Source organism: Myotis yumanensis, unplaced genomic scaffold (genome assembly GCF_028538775.1).
Source record: "Myotis yumanensis isolate MYYU_CA2020_CCGP unplaced genomic scaffold, mMyoYum1.0.hap1 SCAF_22, whole genome shotgun sequence".
Taxonomy (NCBI): domain Eukaryota; kingdom Metazoa; phylum Chordata; class Mammalia; order Chiroptera; family Vespertilionidae; genus Myotis; species Myotis yumanensis.
The window spans coordinates 1,480,475-1,505,948 of record NW_027223773.1 but is presented as its reverse complement, the minus strand read 5'-3'; the positions used below and the strand labels follow the sequence as shown (position 1 = coordinate 1,505,948).

The 25,474-nt window shown below is 58.9% G+C and overlaps 1 protein-coding gene across 2 annotated transcripts in view; it reads left to right on the top strand.

The window, feature by feature from the left end:
• Positions 1-411: 411 nt before the first annotated feature.
• The window catches only part of NEK7 (NIMA related kinase 7), a 39,804-nt gene continuing 14,741 nt past the window's right edge, over positions 412-25,474 (top strand). Inside the window, exons 1-6 of one of the 2 annotated variants that reach the window (XM_070401464.1) lie at positions 412-497; positions 14,525-14,609; positions 18,873-19,013; positions 19,582-19,644; positions 20,599-20,709; positions 25,157-25,265. In XM_070401464.1, the coding sequence (XP_070257565.1) occupies positions 14,553-14,609; positions 18,873-19,013; positions 19,582-19,644; positions 20,599-20,709; positions 25,157-25,265 (481 nt within the window). In that variant the 5' untranslated portion in view covers positions 412-497; positions 14,525-14,552. Of the gene's footprint in view, positions 498-7,992; positions 8,062-14,524; positions 14,610-18,872; positions 19,014-19,581; positions 19,645-20,598; positions 20,710-25,156; positions 25,266-25,474 lie in introns of those variants that run through there. The other variant, XM_070401466.1, reaches the window with a different exon arrangement.

The following is a 25,474-nucleotide window of genomic DNA, read 5'->3' as shown; positions in this document are numbered from 1 at the left end:
CGCGAGTGGCCCCCGGGGACCACTCGGGAGTCTGCGCGCTGGATGCTCGGCGCGGGACTCCGGGGAGGGAGTGGGCGTGGCCAGCAGCGGGGGCGTGGCCAGAAGCACGGGGGCGTGGCCATATGCGTAAGGGCACGGCCAACGGCGGGGGCGTGGCCAGAAGCACGGGGCGTGGCCTGGTCGCCCCGCCCTCTCCTCGGGGATGCCGGGATGTTTACACTCCTGACAGCGGCGTCCGCTGGAGGAGGAGCGGGAGCCGCGGGAGGATGGGCCGCCGCTAAGCTCGCTCTCGGGACGCGCGGGGCCGTGCGAGGCGGGGTGGCCGCGCCTGCAGCGTCCGCGAGGGCGGCGCGGCGCAAGGTGGCGTTCGGCTCCGGGCACCGCAGCCACAGCCCCCGGCCCAGCGGGCCTTCCCGCGGGCGCCTCCTGGCCGGGCCGCCCGCCCGCCCGCCCCGGGCCCCTCGCGGGCAGGAGGACGGGCGCCTCCCAACTTCCTGGTGAGTCGCTGCGGGGTCGCGGGCGCGGGCGCGGGGCCGGGCTGGAACGGCGAGTCGGGGCAGTTCGGGCGGCCTCCGGGCCCCGCGGCCGGCCGGGAGGTGGGGCGGGGCGCGCCGCGCTGAAGCCGGAGGTGGGGTTCCGCTCGTGGGCGGTGGAGTGGCCGGGGCTCCGCGCCCAGCACCGGCTCGGGCGGCCGAGGCCGCGGTAACTAAGAAACTGCGCGGCCACGGCGGCGGCGGCGGCGGCAACAGGTCTTTAGTTTCAGGACCCGAGGAACTTGGGCGAAGTCCCGCCTCCTGCCGCCCGGCGCGTGCTGATTGGCCGCACCGGGTATTTATCCGTCGCTGATTGGTGGGTCCCAGCTGTCAGGATTCGGCCGCCGCCAGACTTGGCGGAGCGAAGTTCGGTGGCGAAGGGGGAGGGGAGGGGGGTCCCCGGTGGCTGGGGAAGCGCGGGGAGGACCGCCGGCCGGTTGGACGGTGAGCTTTCGCGGGACGCCGTTAGGGCGAAGAACGGCAGGGAGAGATGGAGGGATGGCAAGGCCCTAGCGCGCACTGGGGGGTGGGGGGGGTGGGGGAGGGAGCCGGTGGCAGCGGAAAAGAAAGACATCGAACTTGGAGGCCAAAGCCAGAGAGACGAAGGGGAGCCCGAAGGAAAGAGGAGGGAGGTGGGGGGGCCACGTTGCCCGGGACAGGGTCGGGCAGCGAGCGCAAACCAGAGGATGCTACCGGCGGTCGCCCCTGTGCGCCATAGGCCTCGACCTGGAGGTACCCAACCGATGGACCGGCCATGGCGCGGCTGTAGTCCTGGACAGGGGTCAGGAGGAAGGACTGACTTATTCTGCAGCAGGACATGCCCCAGTCCAATGCGTCGCACGAATGAAATGCTTTTCTTGCTCCTTGGAGACTAGGGATCCCAAGGATGCGGTGGGAGACGTCAGACGCTCGCGGTCCGGGAGCACCGTGCACTCGTCGTTATGACAGCCCCCGGTGGGTTCTCATCCCCCCTCCGAGGAGTTTTGCGTTTCAGGGAGCGTGCGCCCTCCCTGCAGGCGACAGCGGGGTCGCGCCGGGCGGCCTTCTGCAGAACCGCGGACAGAAAGTGTGTCGACGCGTCGGTGCGGGGGCTTGAGCGGCCGCGCGCCGGTCGGAGGGGAGGGCGAGCGGGCGCCCTAGGACTCGCACCCAGAAAAAGTGTGTGTGGCACGTTTGGGGCGACCCGACCGGCACCGACCACGGTGCGTCCCCAGCGAGAGGGGCAAGTGAGCCCTGCGATGCGCGGATGGGCGCTCGGGATTCTGGGCCGCAACAGCTGGCGGAGGCCAGTGCACGGCGGACGGTGAACGTAGCCCTTAGCCGTTTCGTTTCCCGGGGAAGGAGTCCGCTCCGCAGCCGGTTCTCTGCTCAAACCACAGCATCCTCTGCTGGTCCCGGCCTGGGTCTGGGGGGTGGGGGTGGGGTGGGGGGGTCCTGGAAACTTCGCTTCCGGGAGGAGTCAAAGGGCAGAAAGCAGGTGGGGACAGTGGGAGACGAGCTGTGGAAATAAAAGGGCGAAGGACCCGCTTGTGGGGGCTGGTGGCCAAAGACTCCGGCTCGGGGAGCCCGGGCGCCCCGGGAGGTGCGGGCCTGAGATGCCGCCCCGCCGCGCGAGGCCCCGCCCCCGGGGCACTGACGGCCCCAGTCGCCAATGAGCGGCGAGGACAGCGTGGTTCCCGCTCGGGGCGGGACTTCCGGTCCCGGCGGGGCGGGAGGGAAGTGCTGGGCGCCGGGATGCGGGGCGCAGGTGGAGGTGAGGGCGGGGAGGCTCCGCTGTCCTCTCGCCCCTTGTACGTGTCCGGCCCCCCAGCTCCCGCTGCGACGGGAACCGGAGGGTCGGCGGGAGACCGAGCCGGTCGGCAGCCTGAACTTGGCCGCGGCGACTGGTCGGGGTTTGCCCTGAAGTTACCTCCAAATGTCGGAACCCAAGTCCTTCCAGCGGTTCTCAACCTGTGGGTCGCGACCCCTTGGGCGGTCGAACGACCCTTTCACAGGGGTCGCCTAAGACCATCCTGCATATCAGATATTTCCATGACGATTCATCACAGTAGCAACGTGACAGTGATGAAGTAGCAACGAAAATAATTTTATGGTTGGGTCACAGCATGAGGGACTGTATTTAAAGGGCCAGGAGGTTGAGAACCACTGCCGGGCGATTCCTACTGCAGCGACCGCCTCTCTCACGTTCAGAGGGGATTTCCGGCTGGAGCAGGAGGGGGGCAGATTGCTTTGTTTATTTAAAACGGAGTCTTTTATAAAAGACCCTCCCCACCCCCCCCATTCAACCAACAACCAACAAAAAAGACCACTGTGCGGGTGGGGGGGGTGTGTGTGTGGGGGTGTCCGTCCTTCAGTCCTGCACTCGGGGCGCACGCCATCGTCCTCTCCATCTGACCGCCGCCCGGCTTACCATCTCCTACCAGCAGCTGCATGAGCCCATGTTTTCTCCTGGTTGAGTCTCTCCATTTGTCGGGACCCTGGTTTTCTCCGCTTGGGGAGGTCAGCTTCGGGGAGCAGAGGAGCGCCTCTCTATAAAGTGCGCGTCCTCGCGGGGTGCCCGGTTCTCTCTCCTGAGGACCCTGGGCCCTGGGGACCCCCGCTGCCCCTGCTTCCGCTTTGCTCTGATTTCCACATTCCTGATGCCCTGGGTTCCCGATCCGAGTTGGTGTGTTTATGGCTTTGAGAGGCCGTTACCCTTAGCTGCTGGGGTAGGAAAGGACCACGGAGGCTTGGGGGTGATATGATGGACAACAGGAAACTGGAGTTGCAAAAGATCCTGAAATCCTGATTGCGAAACGGCAAAATTGAAATTTCCTTTTTAGTCTGCTCGTAATTATTTATCAATTGTTCTTTTCCTCATTCTCCTATTGATAACAAGGCCCTTAGCCTCTATTATATTATGATTAGGGAATCAAATAGATATGCTTATGTTAAGCTTCTACCACGGAAGGCCTTTGCTGTCTGCCTGCCGGACCTGCAGTCAAATAATGCGGGATGTTTGCATGTCACAGACACCCGGGGGGCATGTCCTTATTCCGAACAGTGTATTTCCAGGCATGGTTTGTTATTCAACAAGTAGAGGTAAACGGAAAGATATTCGTTATACACGAAGAGTGCTTACAGATGGGTTAATTTTGTGGGAAAGAACTCATGTTTTATTCTCAGTTTCTAATAGCAACGTACAAGTTTGCTTCTTTTATGTTCTTTATTGTCTTTGGTGTTAAAATAGTGTGGTGGCCAGTGTTTCCATTCAAGGTAGTATGTGGGCAGGTGGAATATTCAGCGAGAACTGGCATTTCTATTTACTTAATGTTTCCGTGTAGACCTACAACAAAGTTTTAATGAAGTTTATACATTCAGGTAGTATTTTGATCATTGATGGCATTTTGTTTTAGCCTCACTTTGTCACTCGATGACCTAGAGAGTCTGAACCACCACGGATGATAAGGAGTTGTGTCTTTTAGCAGTTCTCCCACTGCTCTGAATCGTTCTCTTTGGAGTAGGGAGTTATGACATGCTATTTGATGCTTGGCAGGGAGTTTGAGCTGCCTGCAGAGTTGCCCCAAACCAGGCCACCAAGGGAGTGCTGTGTGTTCTGTGATCTGGGAGCCACCAGCCCCGGTCCTGGACACGGCCCCGGAAGGGAAAGGGCAGCTGTTTTGGGGGCCCCAGACCCGACCCTTGACTGCTGTGGCCCAGGAAGTGGATGCTGGGGCCCTGGCTCAGAACACCCAGGATGCTGTCAGATCCGGGTTTGGCAGGTACGCGCGTTGGGAAGCACGCGCCCAGGTGTTTTTCATGTGCAGGTCCGGGAGCGACTGGTCAGCGCTGGGCCACACGGGGCGGGGATGCCACGCGGCCTTTTAAAGGAAGATCTCTCGTTGAAAACGATGGATTGATGGATAGAGTCCGTTCCTGCCGCTGCCACGATGTCTGGCCAGGAGTGCGCACGCAGCTTCGTGGTGGTTCAGGCCTGGGACTCCGCCTCTGCCTCGGCTCAGATGCCGCCGGGCACTTGCTCTTTAAATCATTACTGTAACTCAGTCAGAATCAAGTCGATACAGAAGTGCAGCTATTTTATAAATAACACTGAGTAATATCAGAAGAGAAAATCCCGCTTCGCAGTGGAAGAAACAGCGCATCTGAGTGTGCGTTTCTGTTCCATCCCAGCCCCGGGGTGCCCCCGCCGTGGGTGCTGCTCTCACCTTTGTGGCATCTGCAGTGTCTCGCAGCTGGGTGTGAAGGCTGCCACTTCCCGTGCCCCGGGGTGCCGTCCCACCCCAGGGCTGCCTGCAGCTCTGGCTCCAGCCGGTGGCACCAGCTTCCCGTCCTGCCCACCTGGCCGCGTGGACGGCGTTCAGGAACGTCAGGATGAGTAACCGGTTCCTTTTTCCATGACCGTCTTCTTTCCACTGATAACAGGCGGCGGCCCTCGGCCCCTCCATCCGCCCTCCTGTCAGGAGCCCAGACAGGCCTTCGCCTGCCAGCCGGGCGCCCTGTGCCAAGAAGCTGCCCGGCCGCTTTCGATGCCAGGGTTCATTTGCTCACCTTTCTCAGTGATGGGAGTTTTGCTGGTGACCATTCCTAGGCCCACCTTAACACGGGATGTTTTAAGACGAGGCACTCGGAAAAGAAGGTCTCCAAGTCCTGGGTCAAGTCCAGGCTCATCTCTATGTCTTTTCCCAGCCAAGCCCAGGTCTGAGTCTCGGGAGCTGAGCTCATCCCGGGGACTGGGTCTGAGGCATGTCTGGCCTGGGAGGGGCGTGGCCTGTGGGAAGAGTGGCAGCCGGGGCTGCAGATGGGCACGGTGTTGAGTGGGGACGCTGGGGCCCCTGCCTCCACCTGTGGTCCCTGATGCAGCTGTTGTGTTCGTGCGTGGGGTGGTCATCACCCCACGGAGACGCGGAGGCCCATTTTCTCCCTGTGAGCGCTGAGGGCACAGCGTCGGGTTCAAGCGAGTTTCACGTCAAGGTCGGCTTCTGTGAACTTGGGAGGCAGGAGAGCCTGGATGCAGGACGTGGAGCGTTTGGTCGCGGGAGGCTTCCCGCAGCCGTGAGATGGATGGGGCTGTGATCCCCCAGGTCACAGGTTGAAGAAAGAAATCGGGGGGTTGGTAGTAGTTGAAAGTAAGGAAACAGTCTGCACGAAAATCTCGCTTTGTGCTCTAGCCATAGTTTGGTTTTTGTGAATTGCAGGACGCGGGAGGCACCAGGCTGCGTTTGCGCCATGCTGCCCACCTGGGGCCTGACCCTGACCCGCCTTTCCAGGCCATTCCCTTGTACTCCCCTCTGCTTACTCACAGCTGACCACTTTCCATTGCTCGATAAGTGCTCTTCCCTTTCTGGCTTCCCTGGCTCATCTGTATGCGTTTTAATGCCTGTTTTCTGCACCTCAGCTCTTGCCTCTCGAGGGAACCCGTCTTCATCCTTGAGGGCTCGGTTGCACGGGGGGTGCACAGACGGCTCTCTTTGGCCCTGCAGGCCTCCAGCTCCATCGCCTCTGCCCACAGCTGTGCTCGTCTCAGCTTCCTTCCTGGAACATGAGCCTCTGGAGGGTGTGAATCACGCCCTGAGCCTCGCTGTGTTTCCTCACGGCCATTCTTGTCAGAACTGGCAACCGGGGGTGGCCGTGCCTGCAGCCCAGTGACGGCATGGGCAGAAGGCCTGGCGCATGGTCACCGAGGCCGGAGGAGGGGTGACCAGGGGTCAGTGCCGGCGGTGAGGAGCAGGGCTGAGAAAGAATGTGTCACTCGTGAAGGGTTTTCAGCAGGAGTGGGTCTAACTTAGATTTCCATGTTAGATAGATGGTTACAGCGAGAGCGTGGAGGAGGAATTCAGTGACCAAAGTCAGGAGGAGCAGCTGAGAGTTGGAATCATGAGGGTCTGGGATAGGCAGAGAGAGGATTGGGAGGTGGCCTAACAGTTGGGACTTTTGTGGAGGTGAGGGTGTGGCCTGGGAACCCCCGGGGTGACTGGTGGCAATGCCACGCCCTGGGGAAGGGTGCAGAGGGGCTCTGAGGTGTTCAAGATGCCGGACCTCGTGGAGGGGATGGTGGGTGGCCCTGGAGCCCCCGGTTCATAAAGCCTCAGTGTCAGGAGGCAGGTGTGCGCAGGAGGCAGGTGTGCGCAGGAGGCAGGTGTGCAGGAGGCAGGTGCGCAGGAGGCAGGCGTGCGCAGGAGGCAGGCGTGCAGGAGGCAGGCGTGCAGGAGGCAGGCGTGCAGGAGGCAGATGTGTGCAGGAGGCGGGCGTGCAGGAGGCGGGCGTGCAGGAGGCGGGCGTGCAGGAGGCAGATGTGTGCAGGAGGCGGGCGTGCAGGAGGCGGGCGTGCAGGAGGCAGATGTGTGCAGGAGGCGGGTGTGTGCAGGAGGCGGGTGTGTGCAGGAGGCGGGTGTGTGCAGGAGGCGGGTGTGCAGGAGGCGGGTGTGCCAGCTGCAGACGCATGAGCATTGATTTACATAACTAAGGGACTGGCCATTGAACGGAACTCGAGCAAGAGAATCAGCAGAATTGCTCATTGATCGTAGGGCACAAGGTGTATTTTGTGTGGAAATGAAAGCAGGTAAAGTATTTCCTCTGAAACATGCTCTTTCTAGTGGGGTTCCTGTTGCTGGCTGGTTTATTTCCAGTAGGTACTGGATTAAGCAGTGACACCTGCGTGCACAGTTCTTAACCAGTAGCTGACAAAAGCCAGTCGCCGAAGCTGGTACGTCACCAGGGCACTGAAGACTCGCTCCAGGGTCACGGCATCCCGGGAGCAGCGGGACAGCGGCCTCCAGCCTGCACGCACAGCCAAAGCCCTGCTCTCGTGTGATGGAGCAGTGTTTCCGGTTGTTAAGGGTTAGGGAGCCCCCCCCCCCCCCCGGGCGCCCTTTAAAAAGCCCCTTGAAGATGTGCTGCAGCGAAAAGCCGGGCTGGGGAAGGGACGTGTTTGTGCAGAAGCAGCGGGACCGGCATTGAGACAGGCTCAGCGGAGAAGCAGGCCGCACAGGGGCCGACGCGCCTGGAAACAGCCAGAGGCCGGAATAACTCGGCAGGATGGGTGGTGGGATCACCCTGGCGTCCAGCTGCCGGCTCTGTGCCTTCAACCTATACCGGGACGGGGTCAGCTATTCCTGAACAGAACGGGGTCCCGGGCTCCCCGGGCTGTCCCAGGGAAGAGGCTCCTGGTGCCCGAAGGGCTCCTGCAGGAAGTCGGGTTTGGGATGGGGCTGCTCTGACCTCCGCAGGATGTGGGCAGCTCTGAGCCGCACACACGTCCCTGTGGTCGTGAGACGCCTAGGGCCACGAAACCACAGCCGGGCCGGCGGCTTCACGGGCTGGGGTCCGCGGCTGCACACCCCGGCTTCTGCCTTTTCCTAGAATCATCCCATCCCATTCCAGGAACCGCCCATTTCCTGGAAGAGGCGCAGTCACACGGCTTGGCATATGTGTGCCTGTGTGTGAACACATACAGACGGGCTGGACTGGAGACTGATCTGCAGCCTTCCGAAAACCCGAGCTCCAGGCTTGTCTCCTCGTGCAGTCCTGGGTGAGTGACATGCGGGCCTCTAAGTTGTCTCTCCGTAACCTGGAAATGACTCCCACCCGCCTGCCCGCGGGGTGTTCTGAGAAGGTTCTGGAGAGACTTGAAGATGTGTGTGAAGCCCGTCGCTGGTGTTTCGCTGGAAGAGTTCATAGGAACATGGGATTTGGAAACCCTGAAAGTCAAGGCCACGGGGGCACCTGCAGACCCCCCCCCCCCCGCCCCCTTTTGGGCTATAGTTTAACGTTAAGCCTGCAGTTCTAACTGATACTGACAAGCCTGGGGACGCTGCTCACATTTCGCTCATGAAAGTGATTGGTCAGGTTCCCCCGAAGCTCCCGATGGAACATGGTTGGCCCTTTGCTGGGGGGAGGCAGGCTCCCTCGCTTCCCAGGGGGGAGCAGACGGCACCCAGCAGGAGTGACGGCGTCAGGGCCAGAGTTCATCGTTCCCATTGTTACTTAGCGCTCTGCCCCCTTTGGCCTAGGCCCCCGCCCCCCGATAATTATGACCTGAAACAACTTCTGATAATGATCATCCTTTAGTGTGGCTTTGCTCATTGAACTGAAGAGTCACAGTGAGAGCCCAGATGGAGTCGTTGCCGTAAGAGGACATCACGTTTTGTTTGAGAGAACGATTCTTCAGGTTTCTTACATACATTGACGTTCGTGGAGTCATTTACTAAAAATAAAAGTGTGAATCAGTAACGGCTGTCACTCCCACGGTTTCCGTATGAGCGTGTGGAGGGGAAGGTGTGTGTGAGGGGCCTCCGTGCCACCGCCACAGCGGACTGCGTTTCTCGTGGGAGAGAAGCGTGTTCTGCGTGGCACGGAGAGTCACCTTGCTGCCTAGTTTTCCCATGAACTTTAAACATGGTAGTTACGTGCTACGTGGATGCGATAAATCATTGTGAATTGGAATCTTGGGCATCGCAGCCTCTTTAACTAGTTCAGAGCACCACCCACCCAGAAGCCTTAGCTTTGCTTCTGGGCGAGGCCAGCGGTGGACGCGGTGTTGTTCTGAGCAGACCAAGCCTCGTGCCCCTGCAGTGCGGGTCCCACAGTAACCGATCCTGGCCGGCTTGCAGGGTGCGCGCCTCCCTGGCCGTCCAGGGGGTCCGGCAGGGCTGGGTCCTGCGTGATCGCTGGGCTCGCGCTGGGTGGTCACTATGGCAACTGCGCTGGAGCACCCGCCTCCCAGCTTGGAGCTGCTCTGGAGCCAGCATGCCAGCAAACCCCGCGTTCATGCAGCGTGACTTCCCTGTTCACTCATTTCAGAGGAAGTGGGCGCCGAGTGGACTTTGGGGACTGGAAGGGATGTTGGAGACCGGGCAGTCGGTACCTCATTTGCTGTTTGGGGTGCTGGGGCTCAGAGCATTGTAGGTCGTTGTAAGGAGAATTCTGGGTAAAAGCGGGTGAAGACTTGGATTCCCTGCTCATGTCCCACTGCTTCCCCCCAAATTATTTGTCCGTGAGAATCTCCTCTCAAACGTAACCTGCCGGGGCTGGATCCAGACTCAGCCTTCCCAACGGAAGAAATGGCTTTTGGAAAATTCCACGTGGAGGGTGGGCTAACCCACAGGGTGAGTTTACAGTCCATTTGAACACTTAGCGGCGTAAAGCCAGCCAGCCAGCCCCTTTACCATGGCGTGCGAGGTCAGTGCTTGAACGGAAGGAGAGGCCTCGTCAAACTTCCGTACACGATGAAAAGCAGTTGGTAGGACGTTGAGTTTTGTTCTAATACAGAAAAAAAACGGTAAAAAATATAATTTTAAAATGCCTTTATATGTTTGACACTCGCAAACTAAGTATGGGCAGGTGTTCTTCAGGGTGACCTCTGTGATGGGAGTAAGAGTGAAGTAACGAAAAGATGGGCAGGAGGGAAAGGCTAGCGCGCGTCAGACAGTCAGCTCTGAGCACTGGCTGTGATGAACTGTTTGACTGACATTAACTCCCAGGGGAGTTCGAGCCGCCTGGGCTGATGGTCAGCTTTCAGCAGGAGGGGTTCTCGGGCATGCGCCGCGGTGGGCTCACCATCCTGGGTTTTTCTCTGGTTGAAGTTTCATCATATGTTACATACGTAGGTCTCTTTAGCCCCTGCTCCTCAGTGGACAAGGGTGTGTGTGTGTGTGTGTGTGGAGAGAGAGAGAGAGAGAGAGAGAGAGAGAGGCTAGAGAATATGCCTGCTCTCTCATTACTGCCCAAGGTTATGGTCATGAATTAAGGCTTGAGGTCAGTGTTCTGGTTGGTGTTGCTGCCCGGCCTGCCTGTGACTTTAATAAAATGGAACCCAGTTGATAATCAAGTTACTCATCGAGCCTGTGAGGCACCTGGTGGGAAGCCTTGCTGATGTGCGGGTCGGACTGCGGTGCACTGCCGCACAGGAAGGCCTGGTGCCCAGCGCGCGGTGCCGGCTGCTGCGGGGCACAGGAGGGCACGCCCGGCGGCCACGGCTGCAGGGCTGCCCCCGGGAGCAGGGCATCTGTGCTGGCCCAGGGGAAGCACGGGGCCAGGGGAACTAGGATTTCTAAAGCGCAGAAACGGCCAGTTTGGCAAAAAGAGTAGGACATGAGGCTCTGAGTCACTCCCTGTCGCTGCCCAGTGGTCTGTGTGAAATGCAGCTCCGCCTGAGCAGCCGCGCAGAGCTGGGGCCAGCCTGAAACCCGAGCCGCTTCCTGGCTGGCTGTGGCCGGGAGCCTGGCTGTGGCTCCGGACACTCCTCACGAGGCGACGAGCTCCCTGATGCCAGGCCCTTCGCTGTCATCCCTTCCTCCCGGGCCTGCCCACTTCAGAGAAGGACTCGGTGCCTTTCTGTGGCGTGAACCGGGCCTGCGGTTCCAGGCCGAGGAATTTGGACTTGACCCTGAACCAGAGCACTGAAGGGCACCTTCCAGGGCTAGTTCCCGTGGAGCACTTACTAGTAAGGCGCGTGGGAGACATACACTCTGCTCAGGGCCCAGAATCGGGAGCCCCTAATTCAGCAAAGGCTGTGATAACGGGGACCCGGGGGCACCGGAGCGCGCACTGCGCACCGAGCTGGCGTTTCCTGTGTGGACCGGTCACTGCAGCCACACGCCAGGCCCCGCTGCCGGCGCGGTCAGAGGAGCTGGCCAGGCTGTTTCCAAACCAGAAATAACTCCGTGGCCTCAGCGCCCCGAGCCCACACTCGCTCCGGCTGGGGCATCCGTCATCACGCGAGGCAGGAGGCTGGCTGCTGCGGGAGGTGCTGTCAGGGCAGGGGACGTGGCGGCTGTGTTCGCAGGGAGGATGGAGAGGGCTGCTGGGCTGTGTGGGCGCTCACTGCGGGGAGCAGGCTAGGGCCTCGCAGGCTGGGGCCCCCTGGCCTTCCTCCCTTTCCCACTGAGGCGCTCAGCGGGGCTGCTCGCCTGCTGAACCCCGGGGCCTGGAGGGCTGGGGCCAGGCAGGGAGATGGGAAGAGAAGCAACCACTGCCGGGCCCTGGCTGTGTGCTCGGTTGCTATGGTCCCAGGCACCGAAAGGGTGCCGGTTAGATGCCCAGTCCGGGCACATGCCTGGGTCGCAGGTTCCATCCCTGGTAAGGGGCTTGCAGGAGGCAGCCGGTCAATCTCTGTCTCTCTTTCTCTCTCTCTCCTCTCCTCTCCCTTATAATGGGCTTCATTTTCCAGTGAAATTTGGCATTCACATCCTTTCAGCCTGCAGTAAGCCATTTATTTCAGACCCATTCTTGTTCATTGACTAGTCAGGGGAAGGTAATGTCTACTTTCCTACAAAGTTGAAAGGTTCATTACGCTTCTCAGTTTCTCATGACTGCCATTGGAAACGCTAGCTCTTACTTCCTCCCTCCTCCCTGATGACTTGGCAGAAATACAAATCCAGTCGCAGATGCGACATGCAGGCTTTGGGGATGACCTCGTCGGAGCAGCGAGAGAGTGAGTGAGGAGATGAGAGACCTCAGGGGAGGGTGGGGGTCCAGGACGAGCCGGGCCACTTCCATCTTACTTCTGGTCGGACCCTGTGTGACCTGTTTCACACGCATCCCTCCCGGAGTGGAGTTGAGTTCTGCATCCCATTCCTAGCTTCCGACTCACGGGAGGCGAGCACTGTGTCCGTTTACAGGGGCTTTGTCTGTCATTGCCAAACTGGAGCCCGTGGCAGTGAACTTCAGGCGGAGGGTGGGCGACAAGCAGGGGCGTCCATGCAGCTCAGTCCACCCGTGTCTCCTCGTGGTCACTCAGGTTTGCGAGTTGGGCAGGAACGTCCGAGGATTCTCTTCCAGCTGCATCGTATGTAGAGGCACCTGGTGGCTCTCTAACTTGGTCTGTGGCTCGGGAGCGCTGCCAAGTTCTCTGCTTTAAGATCACCTTCTCCCTTGGGAGCTGGTGAGGAGTGTGTGTGTGTGTGTGTGTGTGTGGGCGGGGGGGAGATGCTGTGGGAGACTGTACATCGCTTTCTCCACTAGTCTGCCCTCCACCATGATTCTTGCCTTGAAGACTGGCAAATAGTGACTTTTTAAACCCGCCCTCCTTCTTTATAGGGGGCCTTATCTTGGAAGGAGCAGCGTCCCCCTCGTCCACCGTGTGCTAGTGCAGATCTGGGCCTCACGGGCTGTGTGAGGCGATGGCTTACGGTGACTCTAGGACTGTCCCAGAGGTGGCGGCGCCCCGTGCCAGCTGGCGTGTCCCCGGAGCAGGTCCGCACTGCCCTTGACACACGCTTGCATGTCGGGGGCTCGGGTGCACCCCCAGCCCCGGCCGCTCAGCAGTCACTTTCCACGGAGCCCTGGCTCCTGGGAGGGAGGACCTGGGAGGGAGAACCTGGGAGGGAGAAGGGCGCTTGGAAACCACGCTCGGGCGCTCATTAGCTTCCTGCTTTTCACTGGAAGCTGAGCTCCCGGGACATCCGTCATCCTCCTCAAAGCCCGATGGTTATCTCCCGGCGGGGCTGACTCACAAGGACTCGGAAACGTGTGAATGAACTATTGATGCCCCGCCTCTGCCAGTGGCCTTTGTCCTGTGGGTGATGGAAACCCGGGTGACTCAGTGGTTGAATAGACCTGAGTGAGGTCAGAGCAGTCCTGCCCAGGGGGAGTTTGGGCCAAGAAAAACACTGGGCTCTGGATGTGAGGACTTAGACTCTGCCAGGCTCCCGTCACCCTAAGTTTCCATGGCGCCCTTCTCAGCGTCGAGGTGTCGGACGCACATAGAGTTATAGGCTGGCGACTGCCTTTCGGGCGAGAACAGTGTTGCTGTTTTCCTTTGGCCCAGGCTCTGCACTGTGATTCGTAAGTTGTGGCTGTTTTGATCAATGAAATGGAACTTATTAGTATTTCCTCATAGACTGCGTAGCTGCTACTTATAACTGGAGGTTTGGAAGGGCACCTTCATTTAAAGAAAAGGAAACGACTTCGTAACTTTGAGCTTCAACTCTTTAGAGTTCTAAAAACTCAAGAAAAGAAAAACTTCTCCAACTGTTCATCCGAAACCTCTCTGCAGACTGGTTTGTGCATAGCGTCAAGTTTAAGATTTCACAGTGTGTCGAGGATCGGTTGTAGAGAAACTGGATCGCAGGATGGAATCGTCAATGTATGGGAGAAAGCAGGAAGTACCTTGAAATGAATGGAAATTATACATACTATTGGTTAGTCAAATCACAGTTACTCTAAGCTTAGTTAGAAGTTGAATTTAAAAGATCGTAAGCTTTATGTCTTTATTATTAATTTTTGTTGTATAAGGAGGGAGATATTTTTCTTTAGCCAAGCATTCTTCAATATTAACTATAATTTTAAAATGTTTCCTATCTAGTGACTAGTTTTATAGTTAACCCCCTCAGCCCCCCAACACACACAGTCCTGTGAGGACTGGCCATTCAGTTGAGGCCTGACCGTCACCGTAGGCCTTGTTGTTGGACATACAGGACCTGGGCGGCCGTTGATAGAATATGACGCCGGGGAGTGTGTCGGGGACGGGCACGTCAGGCAGGAGCGCGATCGCAGGATCTTCCTGAATTTTCTTCCCGTCGTGGAGGGGGGCCCATGAGGCCTGAGGGAGGAGAGAGAAGCTCACCTGTGTGCCAGGGTCTGCGAGCACGTGACCGGGGATGGTGATGCTTGGTGGTGGGTAGACAGAACTTGTGCTGAGCAACTGGCAGATGTGCGGGTGTGGCTATCGTAATGGGTTCCTTTTTGAAAACAATATATTTTATTGATTTCAGAGAGGAAGGGAGAGAGAGACAGAAACACCAATGATGAGAGAGAATCATTGATCAGTTGCCTCCTGCACGCCCCACACTGGGGATCAAGCCCATGATCTGGGCATGTGTCCTGACCGGGAATGGAACCGTGGCCTCCTGGTTCACAGGTTGATGCTTGACCACTGAGCCACGCGGCCGGGCTTAATGGCTCCTTTTGCAGCGTTCGGTCGGCCTCTGATGTTGCTGATGAGCACGGTGAGTGGTGATGTCCACACTGACATCTCGTCTTTGCCTTCGCAGAGCTCTGACGGTCCTCTTCCTTCGGACGATGGATGAGCAGTCGCAAGGCCTGCAGGGGCCGCCTGTCCCCCAGTTCCAGCCCCAGGTAAGGGCCTCACGGGCGAGCACCCCTCTGTCCTTAAGACGCGCACTGACAGGTCCTTGAGGAACTAAAGCGGCCCCTCGCTACCGAGGAATGGTCAGGTGCTGTCGGAATTGTGTGCGTTTTCCTAGCCGTCGAATACTTAGTTCTCAGGGACAGACATGGAGGGAGGTCGCAGCGTGGGCTTTTACGGTCTCCCTGCCTCGGCGGCTTGGTCACTGTGCGCCTCCATCTGCTCCGGCTCCTGAGACCTGCCCAGCCTTCAGAGAGCACCTCACCCGCGTCTGTCCGTGGAGAGCACCCCCTTCCCACTGTGACCTCTCTTCTTGGACCCTGACGGCACCTTCTCTGTGTCTCTCCTGGCGTTGCCCGCGCCTGCGTGTCGGGGCCTGTGGGCGTGTTCCCGTCCCCCCTGTTGGGTGGAGAAGGGTCCTCTTTCCCCCGACCTCCCGTGGAGCAGGGGCTGCGTGGACGGGGCCGGGAGCTGGCGAGGAAGGCCTGGCTGCGCTGGTGGGGGCGCGAATGATGATGACTCGATACCGACACCAGCGCCATCTAAGTGTGTCGCTGGATAACTGCTTGTCCTTGGTCCCTCCTTGTTCCTAGGCGACAGAGCCCTTCCTCTGTGTTGGATGAAAAGCCGCTGGTCATGGTTAATGGCGCCCTGTCCCCACTGGGCTGAATCTCCAGCACTTTGTGTCTGGGAACAGGTTACTTTTCAGATATTCCGGGAGATTTCAGGGAGATAACTTGCCAGCGGGAAGAAGCGTGATTAGGTGACGGTGTTAGCACACGTGGCGCTGGTGTGTGCACGTGTGCGCTGCTGCTCTTTGGTTCACAGTGAGGTTTGTAGAAAGTACATGGCAGAGCTGGGCCAGATGTGGTCACAGCACATTCTAACTGGAGGTGAGTCGTATCTCTTACAAGATCATAGAATGAGTTTTATTGGCGTAAAATGGAAGGGCATTTTGTTACTTTTAAATTCTGTTAACATTCAACAACATTAATGTCAAATAGAAAGCAATGTGTTAGTTTGCGTAAACGGTCATATGAAAACCACCCGTAAGAGACGATGGCAGTAACAACGAAAACCTTATTAATGATGCTAAACATAATGAGCGCTGGCTGGTGTCTTCGATCATTGATAACAGTCCCTCTGGGACTTCCCGGGACATGAGGTTCTCCCTGGGGAGCCCGCGGAGTCCACGCTGCGACTCGTTTAATTTCCCCAGAGAGCCATCATCATCATGTTACCCTGAATTACCCATTGCTCAGTGAACGTCTTCGCTTCCAATTGTGAGCAAATTAATTAATTGAGTCCTAGCGATCAGCAGTTGTTCCGAGAGGCTGCGCCTGGGAGGCAGCCGGGGTACGGGGAGTGGGTTTTATTTGGGAGAGAAGAGCACGCTGTGCAGGAGGCAGCGAGCAGACCGCCAGGTCCCACTTAATCCCACTGAGTTAGCAGACCTGGTGTCCTGTGATTCGCTCGGAGAACGTGTCCTTCCCTCGGGGGTGGGGGGGTGGGGGAGGTGCTGGTTGCTGATTGTCCTGCGCAATTTTGAATAGTTGTCTCGTGTCTGAGATTTCAGGATGCTTTTCCAATATGACCTGTTCGTATGTGGATGCAGCTCTCTTGAGATTAAACATAATTTACCCCCGAAATGGAACGGAAATGCTCCCCAAATCAGTTCCAGTTATGCCCTTGAGGTTAGGAGTTGTAGGGGTCTCAGGTCCTCAAGATATAAAATCACATGAAAAACAATGTATCGGCCGCGTGGTCCCTGCGCATTGGTTATGGTTTGAGCCTTCCTCCCAAAAGGAACCCGTTTGAAAGTCACCATGTGGGGATGGTCTCTGTGCAGAGAGTTAGGAGACGCTGGGCTGGACCAGCCCTGGCTCAGGGGCAGGCATGTCCGTCCCCGGGGGCCTGGGCGTGGGGCCAGGTGTCCTCTCGTTCGCCTGGATCTTAACTCCTCAGCCCGTTCCAGCCAGGCGCCCACGTGCCATCCACGTGGCTTCATGTGGGATGCTCGCCCCTCCCCCGAGAGCATGAGAGGCTTTGGTGGAATAACCGTGGTTCGATGCCCCGCATTGGCTCCCAGCCGCCGACCAGGCGGCCGTCTTCATCCTGAGTCAGAAGCTGGTCCGCAGGGAAGCGGGGTCTCCCCCTGGAGGCGGAGCCCCGGCCGGGGATCCTTAGGCCTCCTGGTCCGTGGGCTGTTGGCATAGGGCAGTGATGGCGAACCTATGACACGCGAACTCATTTTTTGGGTTGATTTTTCTTTGTTAAATGGCATTTAAATATATAAAATAAATATCAAAAATATAAGTCTTTGTTTTACTATGGTTGCAAAGATCAAAAAATTTCTATATGTGACACAGCACCAGAGTTAAGTTAGGGATTTTCAAAATGCTGACACGCCGAGCTCAAAAGGTTCGCCATCACTGACATAGGGAGACGGGGGAACAGGTGGAGGCAGACCCTTTGGGCCCAGAGGGAGGGCCCGCGGGAAGGTGGAGGTGGCAGCTAAGCACTGTGATCTTGAAGCCAGAGGACCTGGAGGAGTCGTGTACAGCACGAGGGCCGGGGGAGGGTGTCCCTGCGGGCGCCGTGGGGAGGGCACAGCCGTAACGGGTGCTGAGCCTGGCTCCGTCCTGGGCGCTTGCATGCACCATCCTCTCGGACAGCCGGGGAGCCTCCCGCTCACAGAAGTGGGGAGCAGCTCTGAGGGTCCTGGGCGTCAGAACTGGGCCCCGATCCCCCCGTTCCAGAGCCCGGCCTTGTCTCGGGCGGTGGGGACTCCATGGAGCAGTTTTATCCCCAGGGTAGCTCTGTGCTACACCACACAGTGGAGGACTGGACATCATGCAAAGGGGAGACCATGGCTTTTCTAAAAATAACTTCCTCCCGTGGCCTCCCCGGCGACACCAGCTTTTGTTTGAGGACGGACAGCGCTGCCTGCAGTGGGCAAGCCGCCCAGCGACGTGGGCGCTGGGGACGGTCGGGGTTCACGTCCGGGGTGCGGGGTCACCTGGAGGAGCCTCCTGACCAGCCTGTGCTATGCAGACTGCAGGGCGGTGGGACTGTGCCAGCCCCGTCTGTGCTGGAGACAGGACGGGGAGAGGAGAGGGCTGTCACTCAGCCCCGCTGCCCTTTGAAGAGGGGCCGAGGGGGAGGCGCCGCCAATGGGCTGTGAAGTTGACCCGCGGCCCCTGCCCAGCAGATGACGTGTAATGAAGTGTCTAATGCGCAGGCCGCTCAGCCTGATCCTGGGTGGCAGCCCGTCCCTCAGCTGCCAAGCTCGCCCCCTCCGGCCTCGCTGCCACCCCAGCCGGCCGCCCCGGCTTAATAAGCCCAGACAGTGTGCGATCTGACATGCAAATGTAGGTCATTGCATATGTAAATGCGTGATTACAGGCCTGCATGCCAGAGCACATTAGTGAGCCGGCCCAGCGGCAGCTGTCACGGCGCCTCGGTGGGTCATGCTCATGCCTGTCAGTCACCAGTGCGGGGCGGTGCTGCCGGTGACGCTGCACCTGCTGGCGGCCAGGTTCGCCCCGGAGGCCGCGGGCCTGTCCCTACGGAAGGGGCAGGAGCCCTAGTTCTCAGACGCTGTAAGCTCCTTAGAGACCCACGCATTCCTGAGAAAGGCACCGGCGGTAACGAATTCCCTCCTCTTGAAGTAATACTTTCCTTTAACGTTGAGAAACTGAACAGGCTGCCCATGGCCATGGCGTCGTCGGGGAAGCGGCGCTTCGTGAGTTCGCTCCGTTCCACGGGCACCACTCTGTCCCCGGGACGTGGTGCGGATTCCAGCTTCCTCGTTACGGGGGTGCGTGTGCTCAGCTCGTTTCTAACACGCGTGTCTGCCCAGCTCTGTGTTCTCATGAGACTGGAGATGCACACTCTGTAACTGTGGATTCTCTCGGGGGGTCCGCAGGGCTGGGCCACAGTTCGGGCTTTGCTCAGCCGTGGGAGACGCAGAGACTGGCGTGGGAGGCAGGACACAGTGGGGCTTGTGACGCCGACATGGCAGGAGTGTCAGGGGACGACGTAGGTGCCCGTCTGTGCGGCTCCCTCCTGGCCCCCCCGCCGGAGGGCACGGCCTGGCGGGCACGGGCGCCGGGCTGAGCGGGCGCCGGGCTGAGCGGGCGCCGGGCTGTGGAGTGAATGGTGTCTCAGCTCACACAGGCCACCTGCTGGTGTGACAGCAGCCATGGGTGTGCACATCGTGTGGCTGACACCTCTCTGGTCTTTCCTTGCAGAAGGCCTTGCGGCCGGATATGGGCTACAACACGCTGGCCAACTTTCGGATAGAGAAGAAGATCGGCCGCGGGCAGTTCAGTGAGGTGTACCGGGCGGCCTGCCTGCTGGACGGCGTCCCGGTGGCTCTGAAGAAGGTGCAGGTGAGCTGGCTCCCGTCCTGTCCGGTGCGGATGGCCCCGCGGGATGTGGCTTGGGCCCTGCTGCCGTGTCCCTCACACGAAGGCATTCCCTCCGTTACCCGCGGACACAGCCCGATGCCGCAAACAGTGTCTCACTGATATTTGCCCCTCACGGCCCTTCCATCCTGTCCCGTCCTGAAAGCCTAGAGTTGACACCTCCCGGGGCCGGGAGTCACTCTTCTTGCGCACGGACCGCACCGCGTCCTTTTCCGTGACTTGAATGAAGTGGGAGGGGCCTGCGACACCCGTGTGTCTCTCCTTGTAAGCCGTTACCTAGGATACGAGCCGATGCGTATTTTCCAAGTCTTAGTAACACGCGTGTTAGTACCGGCTGCCCGTGGAGGGAAAATGGAGGCTCCAGTGCTAACGTCCAGTGAAATGCCTACAGATCCGACAGCCCTACAGGCTGATCGGAAAGACTCATGCTCAGTGTGTGTACAGTTACATGTATAAAAACCATAAGGAGTGGGTGTGGCAGGTAGCTTGGACCCAGGTTATTCATGTCCGTAATTCTGGACTCTGCTTTTAGATATTCGACTTAATGGACGCCAAAGCCCGTGCCGACTGCATCAAAGAAATAGACCTGCTCAAGGTACGTGACCGACCGCCAGCTGCATGCTCCACCCGTGGGGTCACGTCCACGTTGGGAAATGAGTCTATTTTGAAGGAGGCCTTGTGGCCAAGATAAGGCAGCCTCGGGCCGGGCTCCGGCCTCCCGGCTGGGGGAGCCCCACGCCGGCAGCCCCCGCTTTCTCCATCCACCTCAGAGCTCTTAGAGGCGCCCAGTGGGGCCGACTCAGCCGCCTGTGGGGAGCACAGCTGCACATGCCGATGAGTAACTTACTAAATGTTCCACTCACAAGCAAAAGGATCGTCGGGGCAACCGAGGCCACTCTCATTTCAAAGAATATATACGTTTGAATCTCAGTGTATCGAAGAGTCTAGTTACCTTTGGGAATCGTTGTGAAATAATGTAACTGGAACATTGGATAGGATTTGCATTTCCCCCCTCATTTCAAACTAGGAAGTAGATAAAGGCAGTGTTTAAATGCAATATAACAGATGACAGTTGTTGAAATTCTTTAATTTTTTTGTTCGTTTTGTAACCACTGGACATAGCTATGCTAGGGTCAGCCCGAACCTCAAAACAGGAGTAAAAAGGAGAAGGTGATTACCGTTGAGCGCCCTGCAACGGCGGAGCTCAGTTTGAAGGGAGTGATTGTTAGCAGCTGATGGCTCCGTCATGTCATTCACTTGTGGGCGTGGATAAATCGTTGGACAGAATATACTTTTTAAAACTTGAAGTGCCTGGTATTCTCTATTATTTCTAATAAAGAAGATTAAAGTAAAATTAATTTATACCCAGCTTTACTTTCAATTATTGCACTTCCTTTCAAATTCACAAGATTAAGGAAAAATACACTGTCATGTGAAGTTTCTGTAACTTAAAGATGAAACGCAGTAGCTAAGTGCATTCTTAAGCTGTGAAACTATTGGGAATTTTCAAGAAGAAACCTTTTTCTTGCCTGTTTTTTTTTCTCCGCAGCAACTCAACCATCCGAACGTGATTAAATATTATGCGTCATTCATTGAAGATAACGAACTCAACATAGTTTTGGAATTAGCCGATGCCGGTGACCTATCCAGGATGATAAAGGTAAGGCTGGTTCTTACTGCCCGGTTGTCCGTTGGACACACGGGTATGTCAGGTGCTTTGCACTGACTGGCACCTGTGGAACGCACGGCATGCCCCGCGGTCATGGCTGTGGTTGGAGCTGGCTCCCCCGGCGAAGGTCACGCCGGGACTTGGTGTGTGAACGCTCCGAGGCCCACCTGCAGGGAACAGACGCAGAGCCTTGTCGCTGGGACTGGAGCTGGAGCCTGCGGCTGGGCTCCTCCGAGGGCCTCCAGGTCCCTGGTCCCTGCCCTCAGCCGCGGGGACAGAGAGAGGCTGTCTAGCAGCCCGACCGTCCCGGGCGACTCATTGGAGAGGAGTGTGGCCTCTGCGTTCAGACCCTGCACATCAAACCCGGCTTGGCCACTTAGCAGTGACTTCGCTTACTTTTCAGCAGGAGTATTACTAGGGTCAAAGTTCACGGGCATATGACTAGGGTCAAAGTTTGGCTACAAGCCATAGAAACCCCCAGATCACAGTAGATTGGCGTTTGTCAAGAGCTTAGCACAGGGCCTCACACACAGAAAGCACGTGTTGCCTAAGTGCGGCCACTGCTATGTGATCACGGTTACGTGTGATTCTTTGTTCCATAAAACTCTGGGGCTGGTGTGGCAGCGCTGAGCTCTGCGATTCCCAGAGCCCAGGCCTGTCTCCAGCTGACCTCACCCTCCCCACCTGAAGGGACAGGGCACTTGCTGCTGCTCCTTTCAGCTCCGTCCCGCTGGCCCGAGTCCAGGTGTGAACGCGTCTAGCTGCAAGGGAGGCTGGGATGTCTGCGTGTGGCTGGCCGCGTGCTCGGTGGAAAATCAATGAGAACCAACCAGATGAGAAAAGAAGGCTATTTATTCTGAGCTGCTGACAGCAGGAGTCAGTGCCACGGAGGGCGCGGCAGAGGTCACGGGGACGGGAGTGGGGGCCTTTCCGGAGGGCAGCGGGCGGCCGGGTCCAGGCCGTCGGAGGAGCTGATGGAAGTCGGCGGCTCATGTGACGGGCCTTTCCCTGGTTGGCCCTGAGGTGGGAGCAGGGACAGACACTGGAAATGCTGCCGGTTGCTAAGTAAGCCCTGGCCTCGAGGCGCCGACTGTGGCCGAGGCTGTGCAGCCGCCTGGATGGCCTGGGCGGAGGCCCTGGTCCCTGCAGGTCTGCCCCAGCGGCTGCTCCCTGGGTGTTTGCTGGAGAGAGGTGGGTTCCTGGTTGGGCTGCGGAAGGCTCAGCCTGTTGTTCCCTGTGGTCTGGCCGTGGTCTGAGTGAATGTCGGTGTCAGCGGATCCGGGGCCTGGCAGGGATCCACCCAGGGGCCCCGGGGAGGAGGGTCAAAGGCAGCGCCCGCATGTGGATGTCAGCGCACCCCGGCCTCTCGGGGGGCTGGCCCTTCGAGAAGAGAAGTCAGCTCTGCCTCTGACGGGTCTGGCGGATGCACAGCCTCATGTTCCCTTGACTGAGGCTCGGAGGCCGTGCTCCAGGACCCTCTGGAAGTCGGGGGACAGCCTGTGGTTTGCATTCCATGCCAGAGCCGCCCAGGGCCCCGGGCGAGGCATGGGCAGACCTGGCGTAGCTGCAGCCCTGCTCGGGGGTGAGGCCAGCGCGGCCCTCCCGGCTCGGCACCCTCTCGGGGGTCAGTGCCCTGTCCGCGAGGGGCAGATGGTCTGAGCTGCTCGGAACCCCGATGGCCTGCAGGAAGGAAGGTGATGCTCCCGCTATCAGGATGCCATCTCGCTGACTCGGCCCGAGGCCCGTGGTGAGTGACTCACCCGGGCGCTTATCTGATTTTCGGTTTCAGGGACTTCCCGCCCCAGCACAAGCAGCTGCCCTGGCCGGCTAACCAGCAGCAGCAATGCGGACGCACGGGCGCAGGACTGTACACAGCAGCCGTCCGTGTGAGACGTGCAGAGAGACAGGACCGACGTGCCATCTGTGCGCCAGCCTTGGCACAGGGCCGATCCGGGGGGCCGGGGGGGCGCCAGGGGATCCTTGATGGGCAAACACCTGCTGATGGCCCGAAGGACAGACCGTCCCGCGGGAGACCTGCCCGGCGGGCGAGGGGGGTTTGACCGTCGCTGAGTTTCTTTGCTCAGTTTCTTCGGGCTCCGGCGCGTGGACCCTGGCCCTGGACGGACCTGCTCATCCTGCTCCGGCGTCCGTACCGACGTCTCGGCCACACGCGCTGGAGTGTTGGTCTGTTTGGTTCCGTTCCCACTCACGTCCTTTCCCAGGGAGACCTTTCCACCCAGACGGCCTTCTGCTCCTGCTGCTCTTGGAACCGGCTCCTTTCTCGGCACTTAGCGACGCGGCCTTAGCATCGAGGCCGCTAGTGCACTGGTCGCCTTTCCGTGGAGACTGTCCCATTGAGGCCCAGTTTCCCGCGGGGCGTGGGGCTCACCCAGTGCAGGGCCGGGTCGCTTGCTCACCAGGCCGTGTGGGCTGTGCCTGGCTGGTGGCGGGTGTGCGTGCAGGTCGCCGGTTTGACGCCTGTCAGCGCTTCTCCAGGGCCCGGGCTGGGCACGTGGCCGTGGGATGTGGCAAGTTCCGCTGACTCACGCTCTGCCCCCACGGGCGCTGGCGGGAGAGGACGGGCCCCGAGAGCTTCCCCGAGTGTTTCTGACCCTCGTCGGGGCCGTGAGCTGGTGTCCATGGAAGAGGCGAGGGCGACGTGACAGTGTTTGATGGGGCCGCGCGGAGGCTGGCGCGAGGGACGCGGTCACGCGCAGCAGGGAGAGCGGGGAGAGCTGTAAATCACGTGCATCCGGCATGGCCGTGTCCCAGGCTCAGCCTAATGGGGGGAAGAGGAAATATCGCTCCCGGTCTGATTCCAGAGCGAACCCGGCGGCCTCGCATCAAAGACCCTGCGATGAATAATTAACGGCGGAGCGGCCGACAGGTGGCACCAGCGTGTGTAGGAGACGCTCGGTGTTCCTCTAATGAGGCCGCGGACGCCGGAGGCTGGTCAGATGCAGCTTCAGGATGAGGTTCAGGATGAAAGGAAGCCCGGCTTTCTCATCGCCGTTGCTCTGTCACCGGCGATCACAGCTTTAAAGGCAGGTGGACTCGTGCGGCCAGTTCCAGCTCGCCCAGTGGTGTGTGCTGGGAACTCCCCGTGGAGGGCCTCACACGGAGGCGATGGGCCCAGCTCAGAGCTGGACCGGCCGGAGCACGTGTGGGCCCAGCCGGGACAGCTGCTCAGAGAGTAGGGCCCCCTGCGGCGCCCTCTGTGCCCGTGAGATGCCATCACCGGAGGCCGCTGCTCTCCTGGCCACAGCGGCTCAGCCAGGGGAGGGGCTTTACCCCGGGCGTGGGGGTCGGGGGTGCGGGCGGAGACTTCTGTTACCACAGACTCTGAAAAATTAGCTGAAGTGCCAACAGCGTTTGGAGAGAATGAGGACCCGCAAATATAACTTACGGCTCCTGCTCGCCTTCTCCGCGGCGGGTTCTCACTCCTGGTCTGGAAGGAAATCGTGTGTAGAGGAGACGTGGCAGCCTGGCCTTTCAGAGTGAAAACATGTTGACGACGGTCCCCGACTGAAAACATGAGACGGAGGTTTTGAACTTGTTAGTAACGCCCTGATTAGCTTGGTAATGAGGCCGGTCATCTAATTGTTATGCGTTTTTAGCTACTGATTTAATAGCCATTGAAGTTGCTGATAAGTTCATTGCCACAGTGTGTGTTACAGTAACGATTAACCTCACGTTACGAGCTATAGATACTGTTTCACAGCAAACCAAGTGCAGTTTTGTTTGTGGATGGGTGTATTTCTCATGTGTTCCTCCAGCAAGTGTCACGTGGGAGAACGGACAGGCACCTGGACCTGTGGTTTGCAGTTCATTTCATGGGTGCCCCCCCCCCCCCCCCAGTCCCGATTGGTGCTCAGCGTTGGCCCCGCCTTCCATCCTTTTTTTCCACTGAGTTTAGTTTCATTCATTCAAAGGGAACTGCAAGTCTGACATGTAATGTGCAATAGAAATATTTATGGAAACTTTGAACCCCACCCCTTTAATGTTTAATAGTCGAAGTCAGATTTCAATCACAAGGTGCTTCAACATTTATTTAAAAGGCTCTGCAGTGAGACCTCTGTCACGCGAGAATTTCTCTTAACGGAGAGCCTCACCTTCGGTTTCTCGACTCTTTTATTCTGGCTTTTCCTCAAGTGGAACCTGACGACTTCCTTTGAGGAGGAGAATCAGTTTGTGCAGAAGCTATTGTTTGAATAGGTGGACAGCGCCAGGGCAGGGGCCGGCTGTGCTGGCATAGCTGTGTGTGTGGGGGGGGTTGGGGGGGGGGATGTCGCTGAGCCGAGATGTCGGGTAAAACCCTGGAACCGCCCCCCCCCCCCCCCCCACGGGCAGCCCCGGCTCTGCGGGCCTGAGGGAGGGGAACAGTCAGAGTCCGGCCGGAGGACTTGAGCCCATCCTTCTCCCCTCCTCCCTCCCTCAGCACTTTAAGAAGCAGAAGCGGCTGATCCCCGAGAGGACGGTGTGGAAGTACTTCGTGCAGCTGTGCAGCGCCCTGGAGCACATGCATTCCCGCCGCGTCATGCACCGAGGTAGGCGCCCCGGACCCCGGACCCCCGTCCATTCAGGAGCCAGTGCGTCCGGCCCGGCACAGGGGCTGCTCCCGCAGGAACCTGCCTGCCAGTCACCGTTCCCTGGGACCAGGCGCCCTTAAGGGAGGCCCGACTGGGGATAGTTCTTCTCTGCAGCTCTTCTGAGCATCGTGCGGATTCGGGGGGTGAAGGAAGCAAGGCGGGTGAGG